At 42.0% G+C, this 21,664-nt stretch overlaps 1 protein-coding gene across 3 annotated transcripts in view; it reads left to right on the forward strand.

Moving 5' to 3' along the window:
* Positions 1-21,664, forward strand: part of elp4 (elongator acetyltransferase complex subunit 4) — a 53,387-nt gene that overhangs the window by 11,609 nt on the left and 20,114 nt on the right. For 2 of the 3 annotated variants that reach the window (XM_046384800.1, XM_046384820.1), the window contains exons 7-9: positions 2,446-2,634; positions 7,562-7,670; positions 9,842-9,948. In XM_046384800.1, coding sequence (XP_046240756.1) covers positions 2,446-2,634; positions 7,562-7,670; positions 9,842-9,948 — 405 coding nt within the window. The remainder of the gene's footprint in view (positions 1-2,445; positions 2,635-7,561; positions 7,671-9,841; positions 9,949-21,664) is intronic. The other variant, XM_046384810.1, reaches the window with a different exon arrangement.

A 21,664-nucleotide genomic window follows, 5' to 3' on the forward strand; every position in this document is an offset into this window, starting at 1 on the left:
AAAGCAAATCGTCAAACCAACAATCTCTTTATGTTAAGTTTTATTATCACTTAACTCCATCCAGCCAGTTGAGTGTGGTGTTTAAAAATGTTCAAAAAGGGCATGTGCTTTGTTTATTCATTTGACTCAAGAATCACAAAGAACAAGAACAGTTCAGTTTGATCATACATATCAGTTCCAATAATCAAATTCACAAAGTGTTAATCACATCATCTCACAATGTTTGTGTTTTGGCTCTGATTGACAAAAACAATGCTGAAATCCAGTAAAGGCACGTTGTCAGCAGCCTGATGCAATACAAAAAGCAGGTGTGCATTTTTTTCTCTGCACTCACTGAATGTCATTAAAGATGAACTCTTTAACTTGCTGGTTCTGATGTTTTCAGGCTGAAAATGTCTGCTGCTCGTAGACTCATCAATCACTATAAGCTCCTAGTAATCCTAGTAAACCTAGTTAAAAAAACAATTTACATGTCTGCCCCCGCCTCTTCTGTCACATTCTAACCACCACTTACCTCAGGACTGTTTACCTCTCTTTCACCTGCTCAGGTTGGCCTCACCTGCATGTCCCAGCTGTGTGTGTTTTACCTTTGACATACATCTTTTTTAATAATCATCAGTCCTTACAGAATGCCAGAAACATTCATTGCTCTGTCGTTTTCCATGGAGTCAGATGTAATCTGGTTAACACTGTGATGTGTGTGTGTGTGTCTGTGTATATACATACATACGTGAATAGGTTTAGTGTCTGTGTATTTGTGCCCGTGCCTTATTCACCTACATTTGGTGACCCCTCTGCTCGTCACCTGGAGCCACCTCTCCCCCCGTCACTCACACACAGGATTTACCTCCAGTACCCCCCGCCCTCCCTCCCCGAGTGCTGTCACTCACACGCCAGATTAACTGCTGACATCATTAAAGCAGTGTGGCCGCCTGACATGCTGTTGGCACAGTCCAGGAATGCAGACCGGCCCAGAGCGACATGGGCTCTGGCACAAGAATGCCCAGTATGGGTGATAGTCGGTGCGTGTGTGCTTTTATATGTTTATTTGTTAAATCTGTCTTCATAGATTGACCAGAAGATGCAGTTTTAATACGAACTGTGTAAATGACAAAATAGAACAAGGATTTTGTCTCTGAGCATATTGTTGAGAGTCATTTGAGATGAGTGTGACAGGGGCGACAGCAGGACTTTGAGTTTCCACAGAGACTGGCTGGTGATTAGGTTGTGGTCCCAGGCTGGCTGTAGCCTATATGGCTGTCCTCTGGTCCTTTGGCTGGACCCTACTGGCACTTTTCCCTGATTTTTCTATAGGCTAAACTATAGGAGTTAAGTTTGGCCTCTCCTCCTGATGCCACAGCAACAGTCTTGTTAACACAGTTCTCCCCCTGCTGGGCTGCAGACATAGAAAATAGATTTCTAATTCTGCCCCCCACCCCCAAGAGCTGTGTATGCAGAGCCTGATAAACAAAGAAAGGGCATATGTAATAATGACAAAGACGCACACACACAGCACTCCTAACTTAAGCATATTAAGGTTGAAAGATGAAGCACTGATGTTGAGAATAGCGTAGGGGATGAATGTCCAGTGTGAGAGTCCTCCTTTGGAAACTATGAGTGCACTGTGGAAAACTCTCAGAGACAATGGGGTTTATTTTTCTTAGATGCTCGTGATTCTGATCCAGATCCAAATGAAGCTTAGGTCATACTGTTGGGAGAGGAAGTGGGGTGGAGAAGATAATAGAGGGGGAGGTATAAAGGAGAGGAGAGATTGGGGGAAAAAAAGAAAAAGTAAGCAGATTTTAGGCCAGAGCTCTTTTAATCACTCTTGGCTCTCACCTTAGTAATCAGGAACCATCCTGAAGAAACCCCAAATAAAAGGCTATTGTACCAAAGGTTAAAAACCTCTCACAGTTTGGACAGGCTCCTCCATTCTCTCAGTTTCAGTGATATATATCCCACTACTGTTTGGCCACTTTTTCTCTGTCTTCATGAGAGTGGGTTACTGTTGATCTCTTTTGGTGGGGTGCGGGGGTTTCAAGGGAAGGCACTCCACCCTTACCCAGGCCCCCTTGGCTGCAGAGCTTCACTGTTGTGCCAAGAATGTGCTGGGGTTTCTGGGTGGCAGCCATATTGGAAGCCTGTCTGACAGGTCCATTGTGCGTGTGTCAGATGGCCTCTGTGATTGGGCAGTTGTGTCCAGTCACGTTTGGGCACTGTGTTCCGATCGTCTGTGCTGGTGAGCAGACTGTCCAGTTGCTCTCTCCCAGAGTTTGGTAATGTTACCCAACACAGCCCTAAGTAATCCAAAAGCAGAAATTAAATGAAATTAAAGTGTATGACTGCATTATGTATACTTCTGCAGAAAGCATATATGTATATGCATGTTTTTTCAACACAATTTTAGTATTCCTTAACTTTATTCTTCCTTGCTCTTCCTTATAGTCAAAGTCACGCAACATCCTCCGAATTGGGCTTCACTCTCTTGGCTCGGCTCTATGGGGCGATGATCTGTGTTGTCATGACAACCCTAGAAATGGCCACGCCCTCACTACCTTTCTCTATGGTCTACGTGCCTTGCTAAGGTCATCGCTTTCCGTCGCAGTAGTTACTTTGCCGTCACACCTCATCCAGGTAAGACCAAGTTTACACCTGAGAACAACACAGTTATCAGTTTAACAGCAATTACTTGCTGACCTGATCCATAACTGATACATTAACGTTTTGTGCTAGTTTGAATTAGTTTAAAGCAGTTTGTTGCTGTTCTCTGCATTGCATGCTGCTGCAAGATAGAAGATACTACAAGAGCTAAATACCATGCTAAATTTGAATTGAATGAATTTAAAGATAAAAACAGGATTTTTTTTGTGTGTTGGTTGATATTTGGCTTTGTCTTATTCATGAATGAGGTACAAACAAAGTTTGAGGTCTTTTGTATTGGGGCCTTCTCTTGACCCTGTGGTTCAGTGTCACCATAGTATGACTCAGACCTGCAAGGGGCCTCTGCCTCCACGCATCATTCCCCCCAACACACCCAGTTGAGTGCACACTTCATTCAAAGGCCTTTAAATCTGTTTGTTTGTTTGGGCTTTTAATTACTTGAAGCTGTACACAGTGTGAGTGTGTAGCTGTGTGTGCATTTTATTCTTTTACAAATTCCTGTCTGTCTGTCAAACCTCGTAGTTGTGTCTGTCGCTGGCTGTGCCTGTAGATCTGTGTATATGTGTGCATTTAGGGGGGTATAAGTCTGCGTGCATGTGTCTGTGTACAGTCTGGCCTCTCAGTGTGAAGGTGGAGTCATCTGCTGAGGCATATGGCAAACCACAGCCCTCCCCCAGACAGTCGAACACAGAAGCACACTCGCAAGAAGAGCCATCTGAGACTTTCTACCAAAATGTTTTCTTTTTTTTTTTTTTTTTTAATCTTGCCTTCACTTTAAACACCCTACTTCCCTATAGCCCTTTTTCACAAGAGCATGGGGGCTACATTATCTGCGATCCTTTTATACAAAGATATGGGTAGATGCTTAACTTTCAGAACAGCTGTGTTGTCACAACATGCTCTGGCTCCAAGCCTGTATGCTCAGTGCACAGCGGCCTTGGCCTAGTCAAAAAAGGTAGAGTGGCTAACTAGCAGATGTCAGCTGTGGTGGGAGCAGTCTCCCTGTCCCTCTCTGGCCTGTTCTCCAAACCTTTAATCTGTCTCCTCCCCCTTCTCCACCCTGGGGAGTGAAGTGAATAAGCGGGGGGAAGAAGAGGAGAGGGGGAAATTTTGGACCAAATCAGGTGTTGGGTGATGAAGCCAACATTGAGGTAATGAGAGGCTGTTAGGATGGCCATCAAAGAAATGACCTTATGATGAGTTTAGTCTTACTTGACATTGTTGTGATAAGAAAATATTCTAATTGATCAGCTGAGGTCACCAGTGTGTGCAGGCTGCTCATTTTAAGAATTGACATGTTAGCAGAGCTTCCTTACTTTTGATAATTAGCTTGGTTAACAGAGTGTGGCCTTTGGAAGACTGTCTAGACTGGTAGCAGTGGGCTAGCTGGCTGAGACTGCGCTGGACTTTCTATCCATTATTGAGCAGCTTGGGAAGTTGAGCAACTCACTGAAAGCCTCCTCACAGCAGCTCAGTGCCACAGTCCATCTGAAACATTAATTAGGCTTGTCCTAGTGTGGTCCTCCTCCATCATACTATTTCCTGCTTCCATACCCATCCCCACAAGTAAACTCACACAAACACATACTACAGAGTTTTCCCTAAAATGCACCAATATACACCTCACCTGCTGCTCAGACTAAGTGGTGTCCTCACCTATGCAAATACTAGACTTTGGATTGATCAGGCAGCGTTACTTAATACTGCGGTACTTAACCAACAATATATAGTTGATGTTGTGTTTACTTTCATTCATTTAAATTTATGGCTGCAATTATTCACATTATCATTTCCTGATAATTTTCTTGAGGAATTGATTAATCCCATCTTTGACATATCAAAAACCCTTATCCTGTAGTCCAAAAAGTCAATGGTATTTACTGTTACACATAAGAAAGATAAGCAACATTTTTTAAGGATCTTAACTGTATCGAACAGGAAATGTCCCAGGATCTGCTTTTTCACTCTTCCTTGTGGCAAAACTTCTGGTGAACTCTCCTTACCCAATTTTCAGCAATATTATTGGTTGTTTCAACTAAAACCTATTAATTGCTGGTTGGACTCTGCTTTGGGAAATGCTGTATCCTTTTCTAAGTTGGATTCAGGATTGGCCTTTCTCTTGCATGTAGAGTCACATATAAGCCTCATCATTTCTAACACTGTCCATTTGGCACTGTATAGGAGAACATTTATCTATTGTGAGTAAAGAGCATGAATTATCACCCATTTGGCATTATATTACACTCTTTGTCTTAGTCCACATCTTTCATTTTTATACAGTGGTAGGAAGGCAGTCGTGTGTGGTGATGTTTTTAACCTTCAAGGCCTTCACCCTTTCCAGGTTTTGGAGGAGTTCTACTCTCTTCCTGATGCTTTGTTTTGTTTTGTTTTGTTTTTTTGGGTACCTTTGGCTACACTCCAACTATGTGGCACTTTGGAAATACTAGTTACTACTAAGACTAAGCTGGTAGTTTCAATTTAGAATAAACTTTCCTCTTGTGACACCAAACCAATCCCATTAACAACGAACTGGGAAAAAGAACTGCTTCTAAGAAAACCCTTGTCAAGACTTGGTTTGAAACCCTGTTGTCATGAAGAGAACCTGGATAATTTTGTTTTGTTCATATTGTTTACTTGAAAGATCCACTACCAGAATTAATGAGCTAGAGTTGAAGCTGTGATTAACTGATCTAAAGCTATCAAAATCATTCAAGATCGACTTAACTAAACCCAACTTTTAACCTTGACTTCATTTTCTTTCACGTAATCTTTTCACTTTAATTTTATGGACCATCTAAATGTGTGTATTTTTAAATGTGTTTGAGTTAGCCTGTATTGTTTATTGTTTTTGTTGTCATTGTGATTGTTTTATTCCTGGATTTATCATTGGACACTGTTGTGTGTCCTTGTTGTGTATCATTATTTTTATAATCATCATAATCATCACTGTTATTAAATCCACTCTTTTGCAAAACAAATATTTGGTATATTTGCTTGGAAAAATGACTCAAATTGTTAATTAGTTATATAGTATTTTATATAACTGAACAGTTTTCAATGTTTTTTTTTTATGGAATTTTCTTACATAAATTGCTGGTTTCGATTCCTGAAAGCTAGGCCAACCTTGTCAGCTAATCCGCTGCCGTTTCTGATGTTATTAGTGGTTGATTTTCCATCTCAATATTATGAATTGCAAAACCGTTTTTAATTTTTATGTTTACATCACAGGCTTGAAATCAGGCCATATAAACCATGTAATCATTATGGTTACTACAACTGTCATATTAGTTAGATTTTTTTAATTGAGAAACTGTGCCCGTGTTCCCCAATGAAATCACATTTGAAAACAGAAGGACTCCTGCTTCCATATCTAGCCTTGGATGTGACGTGCATTTATTACGTGCCATACAGTACATATAGAATCAAGACATTAGACAGATGGAAAAATCATCCCCACCTCAGTCAGAGTGTTGAATTTGGTTGGATTCTGCAAATAGAGAGACACATGTTTTCGAACAAGCCAAAACAGGTACAGCACTGAGCCACAGAGCTGAACAAAACCCATTGAGCCAATCAACTGTGACAGAATGAGGATTCATCAGTGACTGGTTACTTGAAGGGCCTGTGATTATAGTGAAGGTGAGATGAATCCTGGGATCTCCCTTCTTCAGTGACAGTCAGCTGAGGCGAGTGTTCAGAGGATTTACGCTGATGGAACTAATTAAGCCAGCATAGACTTTGGTTGCAGTTGAAGTGACCCTGGTTGATTAAAAAAAAATAGTTTTCAAAAAAAAGATATACAGTTGAGTGCATTTCCCTTAGTTCCAAGTAGCTGCAGAGCATGTGTATATTTCACTGACATTTTACTGTCATGCTGCTCTTTGTGGACACTTTTGATCCCTGTGAAACTCATCTTTGTGTTTAAGCAAACAGAATTATGATGGCCTTGCCAAACTAGCACAGATAAAGTTTTAGCTCACCCCCTCACTCATACACACTTTTGTCCATACTGTACCATTAGTGTTTTGAATAATTTGTTATAACCAAACTCTTACACCGTCTTTAATTGCAGCAGAAGAGTGACCTCAGATACCCTGTAAGTGCTGGTGGCCTTGACTGGTGGGATATGCATACTTTAAAAGTAGGACAAAAATGAAAAGGAAGAAGAAAGAGTGGGGAAAAGACATGAAGGCATGAAAACTGCATTAGGCAGTGGCAGCCAACACAGAGAGAAGGATGTGAATGATTCAAGAGGTATAAGGATTAATAATGCAGGACTCCCTCTTTCCCTTCATCCCAATGTCCCTTCCTCTCCCTCCCTTCCACTCCCTTTATCCTCTGTCTCCACCCTTTTGTATATTTCTCCCTCATTCGTTCAATCTACTGTATTCGCCCCTGAATTGTCCTCTTTGTCGTCAAGTCGGTGACCTAACCAGTAGGGGGAGCTCTCCTCATCAAGCCTGTGCTGCTTTCCCCACTTCTCCTCTGTCCTCCCCTGCTGTGTGCAGGTTTGAGAGTGTGCACCAACTATATGCCTTTTCATACAGACATTTGATGAAGTAAAATAATTTCATCATGCTGCTGCTGACTGTCCCCATGCCTCTTTTGCAGATGTATGCCTGATGTAAGGTGTATGTCCATTTGCCTGCCCCAGCATCACCTGTAACCCCTATCAGTGCTCTTTTCCCTCTGTACGTCATCAGCCTCACCTAAGCCATGAGCAGAAATGACCTGGCCGTGGGAAATGATGACCTAATTTAATTGCAACACTGATGGCCCGTCAGGAGGCTTTTAATTACCTGCTCATGTTTCTGTCTCTCTCCCTCTCTCTCTCTCTCTCTCTCTCTCTCTCTCGCTCTCTCACTCTCTCGCTTACTCTCTCACTCTCCCGGTCCTACAGGACAGAGCTCTAATGGGCAGCATAACCAGGCTGTGTGACAATGCCATAGCCCTGGAATCATTCAAAGGCTCTGAGAGAGAGACCAACCCACTCTACAAAGATTACCATGGTAAGAACACACACATTCGCTTATCTTTCTGTCTCTTTTCCAACAAATACACACACGTACACACAGGCAGTGCATTAAGGCTGGGGCTGGGCTGTGGATGGAGGCAGGGCAGCCCCCTTGCAGGCCAGGCTGTCAGTGCGCGTTAGTGTGCTGCTGCTCAATCAGACGTGCTCCTCAGTAGACAGGCCGGGGGGGATTCAGCTGCCACGCTGTACCCCCTCTCCCTCGCACCCTCATCCCCTCCATCCCTGCCTCCGCCTCCCTCCAGCAGAGCCTCTCTGCCTCTCCCTCTCGCCTCACCCCCTCTCCATCCCCAGTCCCATACCCCTGAGGCTCTGGAGCAGAGCAGACCAACACTGGGGAATCGATATTCTCACCATCACTCTCTCTTCCTCTCTGCCTCTATCTCTCCATCCCTCGCTCAATGTCTCCATGGCCAGCATGCTCTGCTAATAAATGGAGGGCAAGGCTTTCAGTAGGGGAAGAGGACACTGAAAAGGGATGGTTGGAGAGATAGAAACGAAGGAAGGGGAGGTGGTGGTGGGGTGGCAGGGGAGTTGCAACATAGATTGTCCCTGCTCTGCCGATCCTCACCATCACTTTTCCTCTACAATTTTACCATTCCTTCTTTCTCCCTTTTGCCTCCGTCTTTTCTATCACTCTATCACACTCTTCACTCATAAAGGTCAGTTTAAGCGAGTGGGGTATTTTTAGCCGCGCCTCTTGAACTCTCCCACTCACTCTTACGCTTTTCCTCTCATTTGTCCCCTCCCTTTCGTCTCCTCTTTAGACAACCCTGGTTGTGACAGATGAAGGGATGAGGAGTAAAGACATTCAATGGCAGATTTTGGTTTCATCCCACAACATGTTTTATTTAGTCAACACGTCCAGTAGTGATCACATTTCTCTGCATTTTAAAGGCAGGTGGCATGTAAACTCATTCAATATGCGGTGGTGTAGTGCATGATATTTAAAAAATAATTTTGTATTGCAAAAATGTTGTTGGAATTTGTCATTAACATTGTTTAATTTCTTGTTCATTAATGCATTTGCCCTCTGCTTAACCAGCCAGAGAGATTCTGGTTGGGTTATGAAATACAGTTATGTGCATGATTGTTTTGATGTGTGTTCATGAGTGCAAACGCATCTGGTACGAGTGTGAGAGTGTGTGCGGATGCGCGTGCGTGTGTGTTTGCGGCAGCAGTTCAGGGCTGCTCAAAGCATGCTGGGAAGCCTGTCACTGCAAATCAGGCAAGGGGAAATCACCCAAGTGCACAGAGGAGAGAACCCACCATCCCCCACTTTCTGTCTGTCTCCCTTTCTCCATTACTCCCTCGATCTCTTCTTTACTCTCTCACGCTCGTTTATACCACGCCACTTCTACAGTGCTTTTACAGTTTTATAGAAATCTAACTTTTTGGTGAAGGGAAATGAGAGGTGAAGAGTAAAAAAACAATACTCCAAAGCTTCCTCCGACCCTTTGCAGGAATTCGTACCTTGTGCGTGTGTGTGCATTGTGTCCCTCGTTGCTCTAATGTGTCCTTTAATAGGCACATTTCTTTTACAGTACACCATGCTGCAGCCCACAGGGAAAAAGAAGTATATCAGTGCTCATATAGAACTGCCCACAGTTATCTGATAACAAGTCATTTCTTTGGTAATTTTGTTTTACATTATCAGTGATATGTTTTACTCACTTCAGTTCCACCGTGTTTCTAGTTTCTGCCAGTTTACCTTTTGTAACTATGATGCTCACTTAGGCTTGTTAATGACTATCCGACTACATTCACTCTATTCATTCAAGTAGATGAGCATGGTTTATTTCAAAACAAATTAAGTAAAAGACTGATTTTAACATTTCAACATTTTCAAAAATTTAAAAGATGCAGTCATCCATATGAGAAGTCAGTGTGAAGAAATGCAATGATTATGATAGACTAGAGCATTTTTACTTCAAAAGAGGGGTACTGAACATAATAATGTTGGTTGCATTCTTGGGATATTTAGAAGTATAGTGAATGTTGTATGTATAATTTAGGCAGAAAAAATGAGTCTGTAGAGCTGATCCTCTGTAACTTACACCATTTTAACAGAATTTTAAACTTTAAAAAGAATGTACAACATGCACACTGTGGACTGAATATGTTTCTTTGCTTACATTGCTCTCACAGGCCTGCTACATGTACGCCAAATACCTCACCTGAACTGTCTGGCGAGTAAACTCCCTGACCACAAGGACCTGGCCTTCAAACTCAAGAGAAAACAGTTCACTATTGAGGTATGTTGTCAAGGTTACTCAGCGTACCCAGGGTTTCTTCATAAACAAAACATGTTCAGTGGTTTACCCTCTTGTCTTTTCAGTGCTGTCTCTCTGACAGATTTTTTTTGTTTTATTTTGTTGCCCCAATTTTGTTCCTCTGTGTTTTTCTAACTTACGATGTAACCATCAACTTAAAATAAGAGCTGAAATTAGATGGGAATTATTTATGAGGAGATCCATTGCATTTGTTACCATTCATCACGTTCATAGCACTGCTGAAATTAAGTGGTGATGCTGGTAAAGAGAAGTGTCTCATATTGGCCAGGTTTCGCCAGCCTGTGTTTACTTGTCTGTTATTGAGTGCCAAAATCAAAGGTGAAGTTATTGATTATACACTGTTGCTGCCACACTTACTCTGGTGTGATGTCAAAAGGCAACAGAGTGATTTCTATCTATATTCATGAACACAATTTAAAAAGTTAAAGGAATGTATATTTGTGATATTCTAAACAACTATGATTTAATCACTAGTGATGATAATGATGCATGGACATGTCCCAAACCCTCCACTATGAACCACAACAAACAGGGTTAAGCTATCAAAAATATTTTTAGCCACAATAATTCTAAAGGGAGAAAGACATATACTGCGATAGCTGTCTGGTAGGTTGCTGTTCTTTCACTCCCCAGCTGATAGACCTGGCTTCCTATTGACAGAGACATAGACTTCTCCTATCTCTCCAAATACCAAAGTTTTACTCCTCAGTTCCCTCTGAGGTAGGACAGGAACAAACTATGACAAAACTAGTTTAGCAGCGATAAAGTGGTCACTCACTGCTCAGCCTGTGTGATGATGATGATACAGCATACCTCATTCAGAACTGTTGCTTTATCGGCGTCTCTTTACACTGTTCATCTCCCAAGTCCCATATTTGCAGAATATTGTGCAAAAATCCACCTCTGGCATCAAGAAAAATTGCACTTGTTATAGGAAAGTGGGGTCTTGTGTCTTTTGGAGAGCCTGTATGGTAGCTAAGGACATTGTTTTGTTGGGCATATAAATCTGAATGCAAGCAGCCGCTGGGATTTGATTGACACATCAGTCGTGTCAATCAAATGTCGTGTCTTGATGATTCCTAATGATTTCTTGTTTCCAATCCTCTCGGAAAGATGCTTGAGATCCTGAAAGCCTGTTTGTGACCAGCCACCATCACCCTCGAATAACACACGAAAAGAAAAAAGGCCTTCTTTATTTTTCCTGTTTTCACCAATGGTTTGGTTTATAATAACATCTCCTAACTTCTGTGAACCAAGGCATTTAACCTCAAATTTTTCTTAAAAAACAGACTTTCAAATTTGTGAGGTAGAATGTAATCTACTGGGGTTATCCCCCTCGACCCATGAAAAATGTGTTCTTATCAGAGAGATGGTTCCAATTTTTTGTCATCACGATTTAAATTTTTTTGCTTAGTTTGATGATTTTGAACATGTATAAAGAATAGGGCATATACACAGCACAGGACTGTATGGCCTTTCCCTTTCTTCTTTCATTCTGATTTATGATTTCTCATTCTCTTTTCCTTTCTCTTCCTGTCAGAGACGCATCTATTTTGCATGCGTCACATCATCACTTTCACTTGGAGCAATCAGTCTGTCACTGAACTACCACTCTAGAGACAAATTAAGGGGCCCTCCTCTTAGCTCAGGCTCATGATTGGTTCTCATTACATTATCATTACCTTATCACACCCTCTGGTCCTTGGCTCTTAGTGAGTCCTATTGTCTCAGGCAGGAGGTGAGGGGGAGGAGAGGAATGACCACCCCCCCCCAAACCTCCTCCACAACCTATAGACAACCCCTTCTCATTTTCTGCCAGTCTTCACCATCCTTCTAACCCATTCTCCTATCTGTATTGGCCCATTCCCCCTCCTTTCTCTGACCCTCTGAATAGACCACTCTAATATGGATTTATAAGGTTCATAAAAGTCAAGGTGGTTATCCTTAGTGGTCTTTTAATTAGGCCTCTGTAATGGGCAGGCCAGGGGACAAGACCTAGAGCGTCCCTGTAGCTCTGTGGGCCCAGGATACCATGTCATATATCTCAGCAGCACATTGTAAAGTTCAGGCTTTGTCTGCCTGCCTTGTTTAAGGAGCATTACTGGAGTTTTTTTGTTGAATGGTAACCATACTGTTATTGCCCTCATACGAAGGGTGTAACATTCGAGCCTTGCGTTGTTATGTTTTGTGGTACTATGTTTACACTCAAAAACATTGTATTTATTTTTGAATAATAGTTTACGTGCAAAAGTACATGGACAGAAAGTTAACTTCTTTGCCAATCAATCATAACAGTGGAATCAGATTATGTATATGGTGGCATGCTCTTTATACTATTAGATAAATTAGATTTAGAAAAAACAAAATACAATATATAGACAAAAATATTCAGTCACCTCTTCACTGTTGAATTCAAGTGTGGTATGGGGCTGCTTTTCACGGGTTGGGCTGGGCCCCTTACTTCCAGTGAAGGGAAATCTTAATGCTTCAGTATACCAAGATATTTTGGACCATGCCATGCCTCCAACCCCATGGCAATAGCCCGGGGAAGGCCCCTCTCCACCCCAGTACGACTGTGCTCCAGCACACAAAGCAAGGTCCACATAGACATAGAACCTGACTGCATGAATGGGCAAAAATCACGACAGAAGCACTCCATAATTCTGTGGAAAGCCTTCCCAGAAGAGTGGAATCTTCCACAGCCTAAAAGGGGAGGCCATCTCCTCACCAATGTCCATGAACTTAGAATGCAATGTCACCAGAGTCCTCATTGGAGTAGCAAAATGTCCCAATACTTTTGTCTATATAGTGTATGTCACCTTGCTTACAGTATTGAAACATATCACAATTTTCTGAATCGTAACCACTGTATCATGATAGGTATCGCATTGCCAGATTCTTGCCATTACACAGCCCTATCTCATAGTGTTATTATGCATTATAAGAAAATCAGAGTAATGTCCCCACAGGACTTGTCAGAATTATACTATGGCTGCAATTTCTGAGAGAGTACGTAATATGAAACGTCAATCACAGTCGCTGTCCTTACACATTGCCTTGTGTCAGGGAATTTCCCGGAGAACACTGTACTGTATCACCAGTCATGCAACAAATCAATCAAAACATAGATTAGACATTGTTATACGCTATTATGCTCTCGTCTTGTGTTCTCTGGCACTGTGATGAACTTTCATTAATTTGTACATCACTTCAGAGGGAGATGTCAGAAAGGTGGTGAGCGAATTGGCTCTGCACACCTCTCCACAGAGGCTTTGGTATATATCTCTGTGTCTGTGTGTAAGTTGTTGCTTGTAGGGCTACTGTCATGCTTTGAATATGTGGCTTATCGTATACTGTGTTTAACCTGTTGGTCAACTGCCTCGGTGGGCCACTGATTGACACATGAGATGGTGATTGGATTCCAAGCCCACTGTCTGAAGTGTGACAGCTCACACCATCCCTGCTAATCACCTCATTTACTCGAGCTACAGGGCTCCTCTGCCTGGGGCCACATAATACAGGATTCTCATGCTCAGTCTTTCTTCTTCTACACGTCCATCGTGATAGTGATAGAGCACATCTCCTGCTGCTATGCGCTTCTTTCAACTTTTGACTCCTTTTTCATATTGTAAATGCAGCAAATCCAGCCTCGTTCTGCGTATCATCTATCTGGATTAATTTGTGCTATGGTGGTGATGAATGACAGGTGATTGACGGCACTAGCTCCTCACAAGTTGAGTCAGGCACCTACATGTCACCCCAACTGTGCGTGGAGTCATGCTGGTAACTAATTTCTTAACTGCTGTTTGACTCATGCTTCTATCATCTAGCACATCAAGAACGCGGAAAAGTACACGGAGTGCAGATTTTGTCAATAAAGACGTGCTTGTATTCAGTTATTTGTAATATTTTTTATTTTTTTTGTAAATTTGATATGTTTTCAGTACCTTCATTCCCAACCCCACACTCAGCAGCACCATCAGCAAGGTTCTGTTGGTTCCGTGATAAAGTTACCTGAGCGACAGTTGACGTTTTTCGAGAGTTCAAGCTGCGGTTGATGAGCAGTTATTAGCCATGATGCCTGAAGCCAGAATTAACCCATGGCCCTGTCTGAGCAGGTAGGGGAGTGTTAGGTGTTTAGACAAGATTAACACATACTCATAGACACACACACAGTAAACATTGCTTTCTCCCACACATAGAAATATTGATATTCATGCAGCAGAACAAGCACGTACTTATTGAGAAACACACGCATGCACATATGCGACACGCAATGTGGATGAGAATTTTCTCACTCGCTCATATGGAGTTGACACGGGCTTCTGTCACTTGTTTCACAATGCAAGATGCTTTGAGGATGAAGCGCTGAAGAATGTAGATGGTACGCAGTTACATTCGTCTTACCTTTGTTTGACCCTTTAAACTGACAGGCATTGTGCCTGTGGGGTACTGGGGTGCCAGCAGCAGGTCATAGGGTCAAATACAGTATAAGACAGGATTTGTGTCAAATTAGTCTTTTAGAGAGGCTGTTTGGAGGTGTCTGTTGCACTGATAAGCCCCGTCACTTTGATGGATGTGTGGTTTGTACACATGTGTTGGCTTTAAGTTAAAATTGAAGCCTTGAGAACTTTCTGGGTTTTTTTAATAATGATTTTTTGGATTTTTGGTGTCATTTAAAAACCTCATTGGAGAGAGTCAGTAATGGAAGGATAGGAGAGCAGAGAATGACGTGATGAAGGTCCTGGGCCACATTCAAAGTCAAGGTCTTACTGTGCCTTATACTCCACTGATTAACATAGGAGTTATTGGATTTACAGTTCACATCAACATCTGAGTCTAAATTACAAATGGGAATGCTGAGGTTTTTTTGAAAGCTTCTATATGTTTAACATTATTCTAAATCAGGCCGCTTTCGAAATCAACTTTACCAACGAATGAAAAAAATGCAGTTTTGCTGAAACGTAGTACAGCGTCATCAGTCAAAGTGCAGCACAGCAGTGTCAGATTACTTTGTAACATGAACGTTGTATTTCTACTTTTTACCTCGCAATCGCTGCAGTGGCCGACAAAATAACTGATAAGATGATATTGCCAATCTGAGTTGTACATATGTGAGTAATGCAAAGTGTTTTGAAGTGTTCTTGCGTCTGATATGCCTTGAAACTCATGGATCTTTTACTCAAGTTGGACTTTGGACCTGGATTGTATTTGATCATCTCACTCGTACCAGAAACAACCCCCCACTGACTGCCCCTTGCTGTGCCAAAAAAAAGCAAACAAACATGGACGCCTCGTACCAGCTTAAGTCTTGTGTTAAATGTAATTAAAAAATTTAAAGTGCTAGATTGACCCTTCACTGTATTTTTGACACCCACATGTCCAACTCTCATACAAACATCTCAAGTTGCCCAATGACCTTCCTTCCTACATAACATCAATTTGGCATCAGCCAGCTGAGTAAATTTTTAAGCTGAGTGGAGGGGTAGAAAAGAGAGAGCAGGAAAAAGGGGATGAAGATGATGATGATGGCGCTGAGTAGAAGAGGACTAAAGGAGGAGAGGAAGCTGAACTGAAAGAGTCCGAGGGAGGTGTGTAGAGTAGGTTAATGTTTCTTGGCATGTCCTCAAAACGTCTTTAAGACAACGCCTGTGTCTGCCCCCTGTTGAAGCCTGTGGGTGCCCAGGGAAGGGTGTTAATGGACCTATGTGAGGAGCAGAGTGAAGGCTTGGAGAAGGGGTGGGGGGGCATAAGCTGAGAGGAGCAGTTAAGTGATTCTCAGGTCAGGTCTAATTAAAATGAGGGCTTTTCCTCAGAGGCACCAAACCGTCTTATTGAGAGAGAAATAAAAAGGGAGGGAAAGACAGAATTGTAGAATGAAGAATGAGTTAGACAGAAACCTTGTCCTCAGGGCTTGTTTGTGTATTTGTTTATATGTTTGTTTGTATTCCATGCCTGCTCATATATCTGCTTCCCCATATCTCAAATAATGCTTGGTACTAAAGATCAGAGAACAGCCAATGCTGAAAAGAACTGAACTGGGTTATTTTATGTTTACTTCCATTAGTGGATCACTGTGACTTTTTGCAGACTGAGTAAACTAAAAACAAGCAGTAGGCTTATTAGGTGCCCTGAACCTTTTAGTAGCATGCAAAAAAATCTTTTCAGTCTCCATACATTTCACTATGATTCCTATATCTGCCATGGGAATCACAATCAGATGGGAATGGACCTTTGGAATAATATTCCAAATGAATAATTTATACATCCTCCCTTGGTGCACCAGCCTCTGTCGCATTTTTGGAATGAGGTGTGCTTATGGTTTGTACATGTATGAGAGAGAGCCCCAGTGCAGGCCAGTCAGTGGCACGCGATCGGACGCCTCAGCCGAACAATATTCACAACATACATCAGATTTGCATCTATTATTTAACAGGGATTTTATCTATTCTGCAAATGTGCATGTGTGTTTGAAAAGAGCCAGCTTGTAAATTCTCTGTGCTGAGTCTCGTGTGTGTGTGTGTATGTTGGGGAGGGTGGCTGCAAACGTGTTTGTTGACATCTTAAATCCTGATCTAAATCTGTCAATCAAGAAAACCAAACTCGCTCACCAATGCCAAATCTCATGAAGAAACCAATAGTTTTATTGTTGTATATGTATGGTTTTAACATGTTTGTGTGGATGAGGTCAAAGGTTCAGAAATCATTAAAGACACTGGTTAAAATAAGATAAGATTTTCTCTTTAATTTTTCAAACATCCAGGGAGAAAAAGTAGTAGCAGTTTTGTTTGCTGTAGTCTGGTCAAAGCTCGGTAAGAGAATGTTTGGAACTTTGCCACATGTGCTGCCCTCTATACTGTATCAACACAATGCCGAAACGTTTCTTGCAAACAGGCAGTATTAAAGGAAAACAAAACAGGGCATGTGTGCTCTTCCTGCCAGACTGAGTAAGAGTGCGGTCTGCCTGAACTCGCCCTGGAAGTGAAGCTGTTTCATCAGTGAGCAGTGAACCCTTAACATAGTCCATGCACCACTCAGCCCCCATCAGATTAGACTGACCACACTGGACTCAGACCTGATTAAAGTAGCTCTAGTTGTCTTCAGCTCCCATTAGAGAGAGAGAGAGATGGGGAAACAGGCTGTATCTTACATGCCACCCTACATCCGTGGGGTCTTGTGCTACTATAGGGTATGTGTACGCATGTTCAGAAAGGGCATACCATTAGCATAATGGTAGTGACTGGGGAACCATAAGCCCCCTGGTGCTTATAAACTGGGTCTTAACTGTATCCTCGGCTTCCGAGTCTTTTTATTGTTATCTCTTAGGTTTTAGAAAATCGTGTCTTATTTTGCCTAAGGTCCATGCACTTTTGAGCAAGTCTGAAAAGGGTGGTAAATTTGTTCCCTGTAAATCACATACTAAACCTCTGCTGTTTTTCCTCAGCCAAGAATGATTCACTATTTTCTTTTAATTCATGGTTGTGTAAACTTGATAATTTGAGTAATTAACATATTATGCAGCAATGAAAATAAAGATATCTGTTGAGTATATTTTATTTAAAGACATTCAAATAATTACTCACTCTCCAAATTAGACTACACGAAATAAGACATCTGCATGTGCACCCACAGATTCTGCGTTTTGAAAAAGTTGCAGGTTGATGAGTCCAAACATGTAAGTAAAACCCAGATTTTTAGCGCTCTTAAAGGTGTCCATTCTGAAACTACGCGGAAAGATAACATTTATGTTGGGACTTGACTAAATAGTAGTGAAAGGCGCCGTTGTCCTGTTTTGCCTGGTGTAATTCTAAAGATTTAATTCAACAGCAGCCAAAATGAAACAGTCCCCTCACTGCTGTTGATCCACAAAAAAAGATAAAATTGCCATCATGGGCACAAACAGCTCCATGGTCGGAGTGGTTCAAAGGTGGAATGTTGATCCGGAGCAGGAGCATCAAACTCAGGAAGGCTTGGCTCCTAAAAATAACTTTCCCACACTCTCATCGTGCAGAGTCCTGTGGGGTCACGAGCAGTAGTGTGTGTGTGTGTACACACACCTATCTGTACATCTGCTCATCTGCTTTATCTTTGTTTTACTGCAATTTATTATTGACAGCTCTTTTGTGTTATATAAAATAGTTATTCAGTCAAAAAAGTTTAGCCAATGGTTGTTAAGGCTGCTACCTTGATAAAATTATGATTTTATTCAGTGCAGTCACTTGAGTTCATAACGTACAACATTTTCTTTCTGTGATTGGCTCTACTGGCATAAAATACCAAGTGTGTGATCATTTGGAATTGGCAGAAAGTTGGCTCCTAAACAGTGCTGTGTACAATGGAAGTACTCAGTCATGCCTATGAAGGTTGACAATCAAATGTCAACATTTTTTAGAAACTTGTTTTTTCTGTTGTCACTACAGCATTAGACTCGTGTGTTTTAAAAGCCAGTCTACGTGGGGAGATGACCTTACTGTGAGTAATCCATCATTTCCTTACAACAGAATAAGTACGCATCAGAAGAAATGTAGGCTTAGAGATGGCAGAACATATATATATAGACATTTAACCTTTCTCTTTCAGCTATCCCCCAATGAGTCCTTGCTTGATAAAAACAAATTGGCCCTCGAGATCGCCTTTCTTCCTCTTTATCTCCAAGTTTCAGCTAATCATGGGAGCTACTTAACCCCTGTTACTGTGAATATGGTTGTATATAGAAAGGATTCACCCCACAGTCAACACAGAGTTATTTAAAGTGGTGTTTGGCTATTGAGAGAAGTTGGCCAACTGCTGAATGTAACAGTGCTCATGAATTTTATGAGGGCAAGTGTCCCTATGCTTCAGAGTTCACAGGTGGCTATTGAAAGGCCCGGCCAGATGATGGAGAATAGTTAGGACACATACAGAGCCCTGAATAGACTTTAATTACACTCAATAGATGAGTCAGAGGGCCATTTGAAGGACAAGCCTGCACTTCAAAAGGCTAGTTAGAGGGCAAGGTGATGGCACCCCTCAAAACTTTTGCCACTCCATGCATGAATGAGAATGCATGTGTGAGTCAGTGGTCTTGTGTTTATGCAGCAAAAACAGAACAATTTTCTTTGTGCATTTGTCAATGTTTGTGTGTGTGTGTGTGTGCATGTTGTACCCAACACACATATATGAATGTGTGAAGGCGGGGGGAGGCACTGGGTGGGAGAATACTCTAGTGTGTGGCTTAACCAAACTTTCCTTTTGTCCCTAACAATGATGAGTGATGATGAGTGACAGGGGTGTTAGGAGTGGGATCTGGGGAACAGAATGCGCCTAAGCAGTGTTCACCCAAACTCGCACAAAAGGCAGCAAAAGGTCAAATCTGAGGCGAGCTTCTTATCCACTGGCACATAATATTGCCCCATGTTAAGCTTCACACAATTAGCTATTTTTACTGCAGTTTCACTTCAATCCTGTACATAATTTTGACTGATCATCTAAGAAGTATACAAATCATGGCAGTAACTGATTATCGCAAGAGTTTCTACAGGGAGTCTTATCTATTAAACTCCTGAAATACCTTTAGCCTTTCCTTTGCCCTCATTTTAACCTTGAGATGCTTTCTCTGGCCCCTTTTACACTGAGTGTTCAAGGTGGGAATGCTGTGTTGTTGTTCTCCCTCACTCCTCTGTATAAAAGGTACAAACACAGAACGGGGGGGGGGGGGGGGGGGGGGGGGGGGGTTGAGAGGCACGTTGTGCCACCTTTAAGCTGGCAGCTGAGGTAGTAACAAAGCCAAACAGATGTCAGTGTAAAAATATTACGATGGCAGGACAGGACACATGCAGTTAGACGCGTTGCTGCGCTATACGCCACACCTCTTTTGCTTTCGGAAGACTGCCGTGTTATCTAAAATCACGCATGAGGCAGTATTATGCCAGCGTTGCTTGGTCCAGAGTTAAAAATAATCTAAGTCGCAGCCATGACAGGTCTTTGTATTTCAGTATTTCTTTATTAAAAAAGGTCTTCTATGTCTTCATCAATTCCTTATATTAATCTGACCAGATAAGAAAACATGCACAGTTGTCCTTTTGTTACACAAAATCCATACATTGTGCTTACACAGCCCAACTATGCACACACACACACAGAAACCCCTCCCTTTATCCCCACACACACATTATGCCCCACTACTAGCTGACGATGAGGATGACTTGCGTGCAAGCGTTTCCCAGGAGGCAGTTGCAGACTGAGGGTTCTGAGGCTCTAGATGGCGGTTAGCAAGGAACCAGTGTTTTTTTTTTGGTTTTGTTTTTTTTATTTTTTTTGCCTACTCTCCTCCTACCCCTCCCCCTTTCTGAGCTCAGGCGTGATCATAATGGGGGGTGACAGCTCACCTCTCCCTAGCGTGCCTACGGTCCTCGGAGCGTTAGACCCCTCCGCGTAACCCCACCACCACCACCCCAAGTCCCGGAAGGCCACAAAGGTTACTCCATATGTTAGTCTGAGGATTCTTATGATTTTTTTTTGTTTTTTTCCCTCAGACAAGTGTATTTTCTGTCAGGTCTAGAGATACTTGCGTGAATCAAATCGGGTATATTTCATCCCATCATAAATATATGCGGAGTCTCTCACAATTTTTTATTTCTTTATTTATTCATTTGCTCTGTCATTCTCTGCCTCTTGTAGCTTTTTACGTGTGCTGCGACTCAGTGGCGTGAAAAGATCCAGGGCCGGGAGTTTCACATCTGTTAAAGGCTTCATGTTTGGAAAGGGAAGTGATCTGATGGCCTGATGTTGTACGCTCACTTACACAGACTGTTTGCATGGAGACGTCATGTACGCTTGCTTCATCACCCTCTCTGAATGTGTGTGTGTGTGTGTGTGTCTTTTATAACATTACTTTTGTTTTAACTTTCCAAAACTTTCATTTTTGTTTGTTTCATGACTTTATATGAGGAAAGGCAAGACAAACATATGTTTCAGCTTAGTTGGTATGATCTTTAAGTTCTATATTGTTTGTTCTCTCAGAGGTATGATGGGAATATTTTATGTCAATAAGTTTTCACTCACTGAGTCAGTTCATTTACTCATATCATAAATAACCTTCTTACCTCAGCAAGAGGAGAGATCCCAGTGAACTCCTCTCTCTATATAAATCTCATAGGACGTCAAAGTAACAGCCTTCTTTGATGCACATCCTTAAAAACACTCTGACATTCAGCAGGCATTGTTTGAGCTTCCTGCATCCACGATGTAATGCACAACATTATAATTAAATCAGTACAGTGGATTTCTTGCTGTAGGTATCACATCTCTCTGTCAGTGTGTGTCTTTGCATCTTTGTAAAGAAGCGTGTTAATGCTTGTGCAGGTCTTAGATAACGAACTAGTATAATGAGTAATGTGTTTATTGATAGGAGGCTTTGCGTGCTTAGATGGGCGAGAAGTAGTGCGGAGAAGCATGTGTAGTGGTGAATATTAGAGTAGGTAGAGTGTTAGCAAGGTCACTCTGTGTACAGAAAGAAGTGCTTTCCCATCTCAAACTCACTTGCTCTCCCTCTCCCTCTCACTCTTTCCTTTGTCAGAGGCTCCCTCCCTCTACTCCTCTTTCTTACATCCTAGTCAGCTTTTAAAGAGTGTTGCTCACTCTACATTCAGAGCCCTTATCCCAACTTAACAGCCTTCACATTCACCCTTTTCACCTC

The sequence above is a fragment of the Scatophagus argus genome, chromosome 1, assembly GCF_020382885.2.
Source record: "Scatophagus argus isolate fScaArg1 chromosome 1, fScaArg1.pri, whole genome shotgun sequence".
Lineage (NCBI taxonomy): Eukaryota > Metazoa > Chordata > Actinopteri > Scatophagidae > Scatophagus > Scatophagus argus.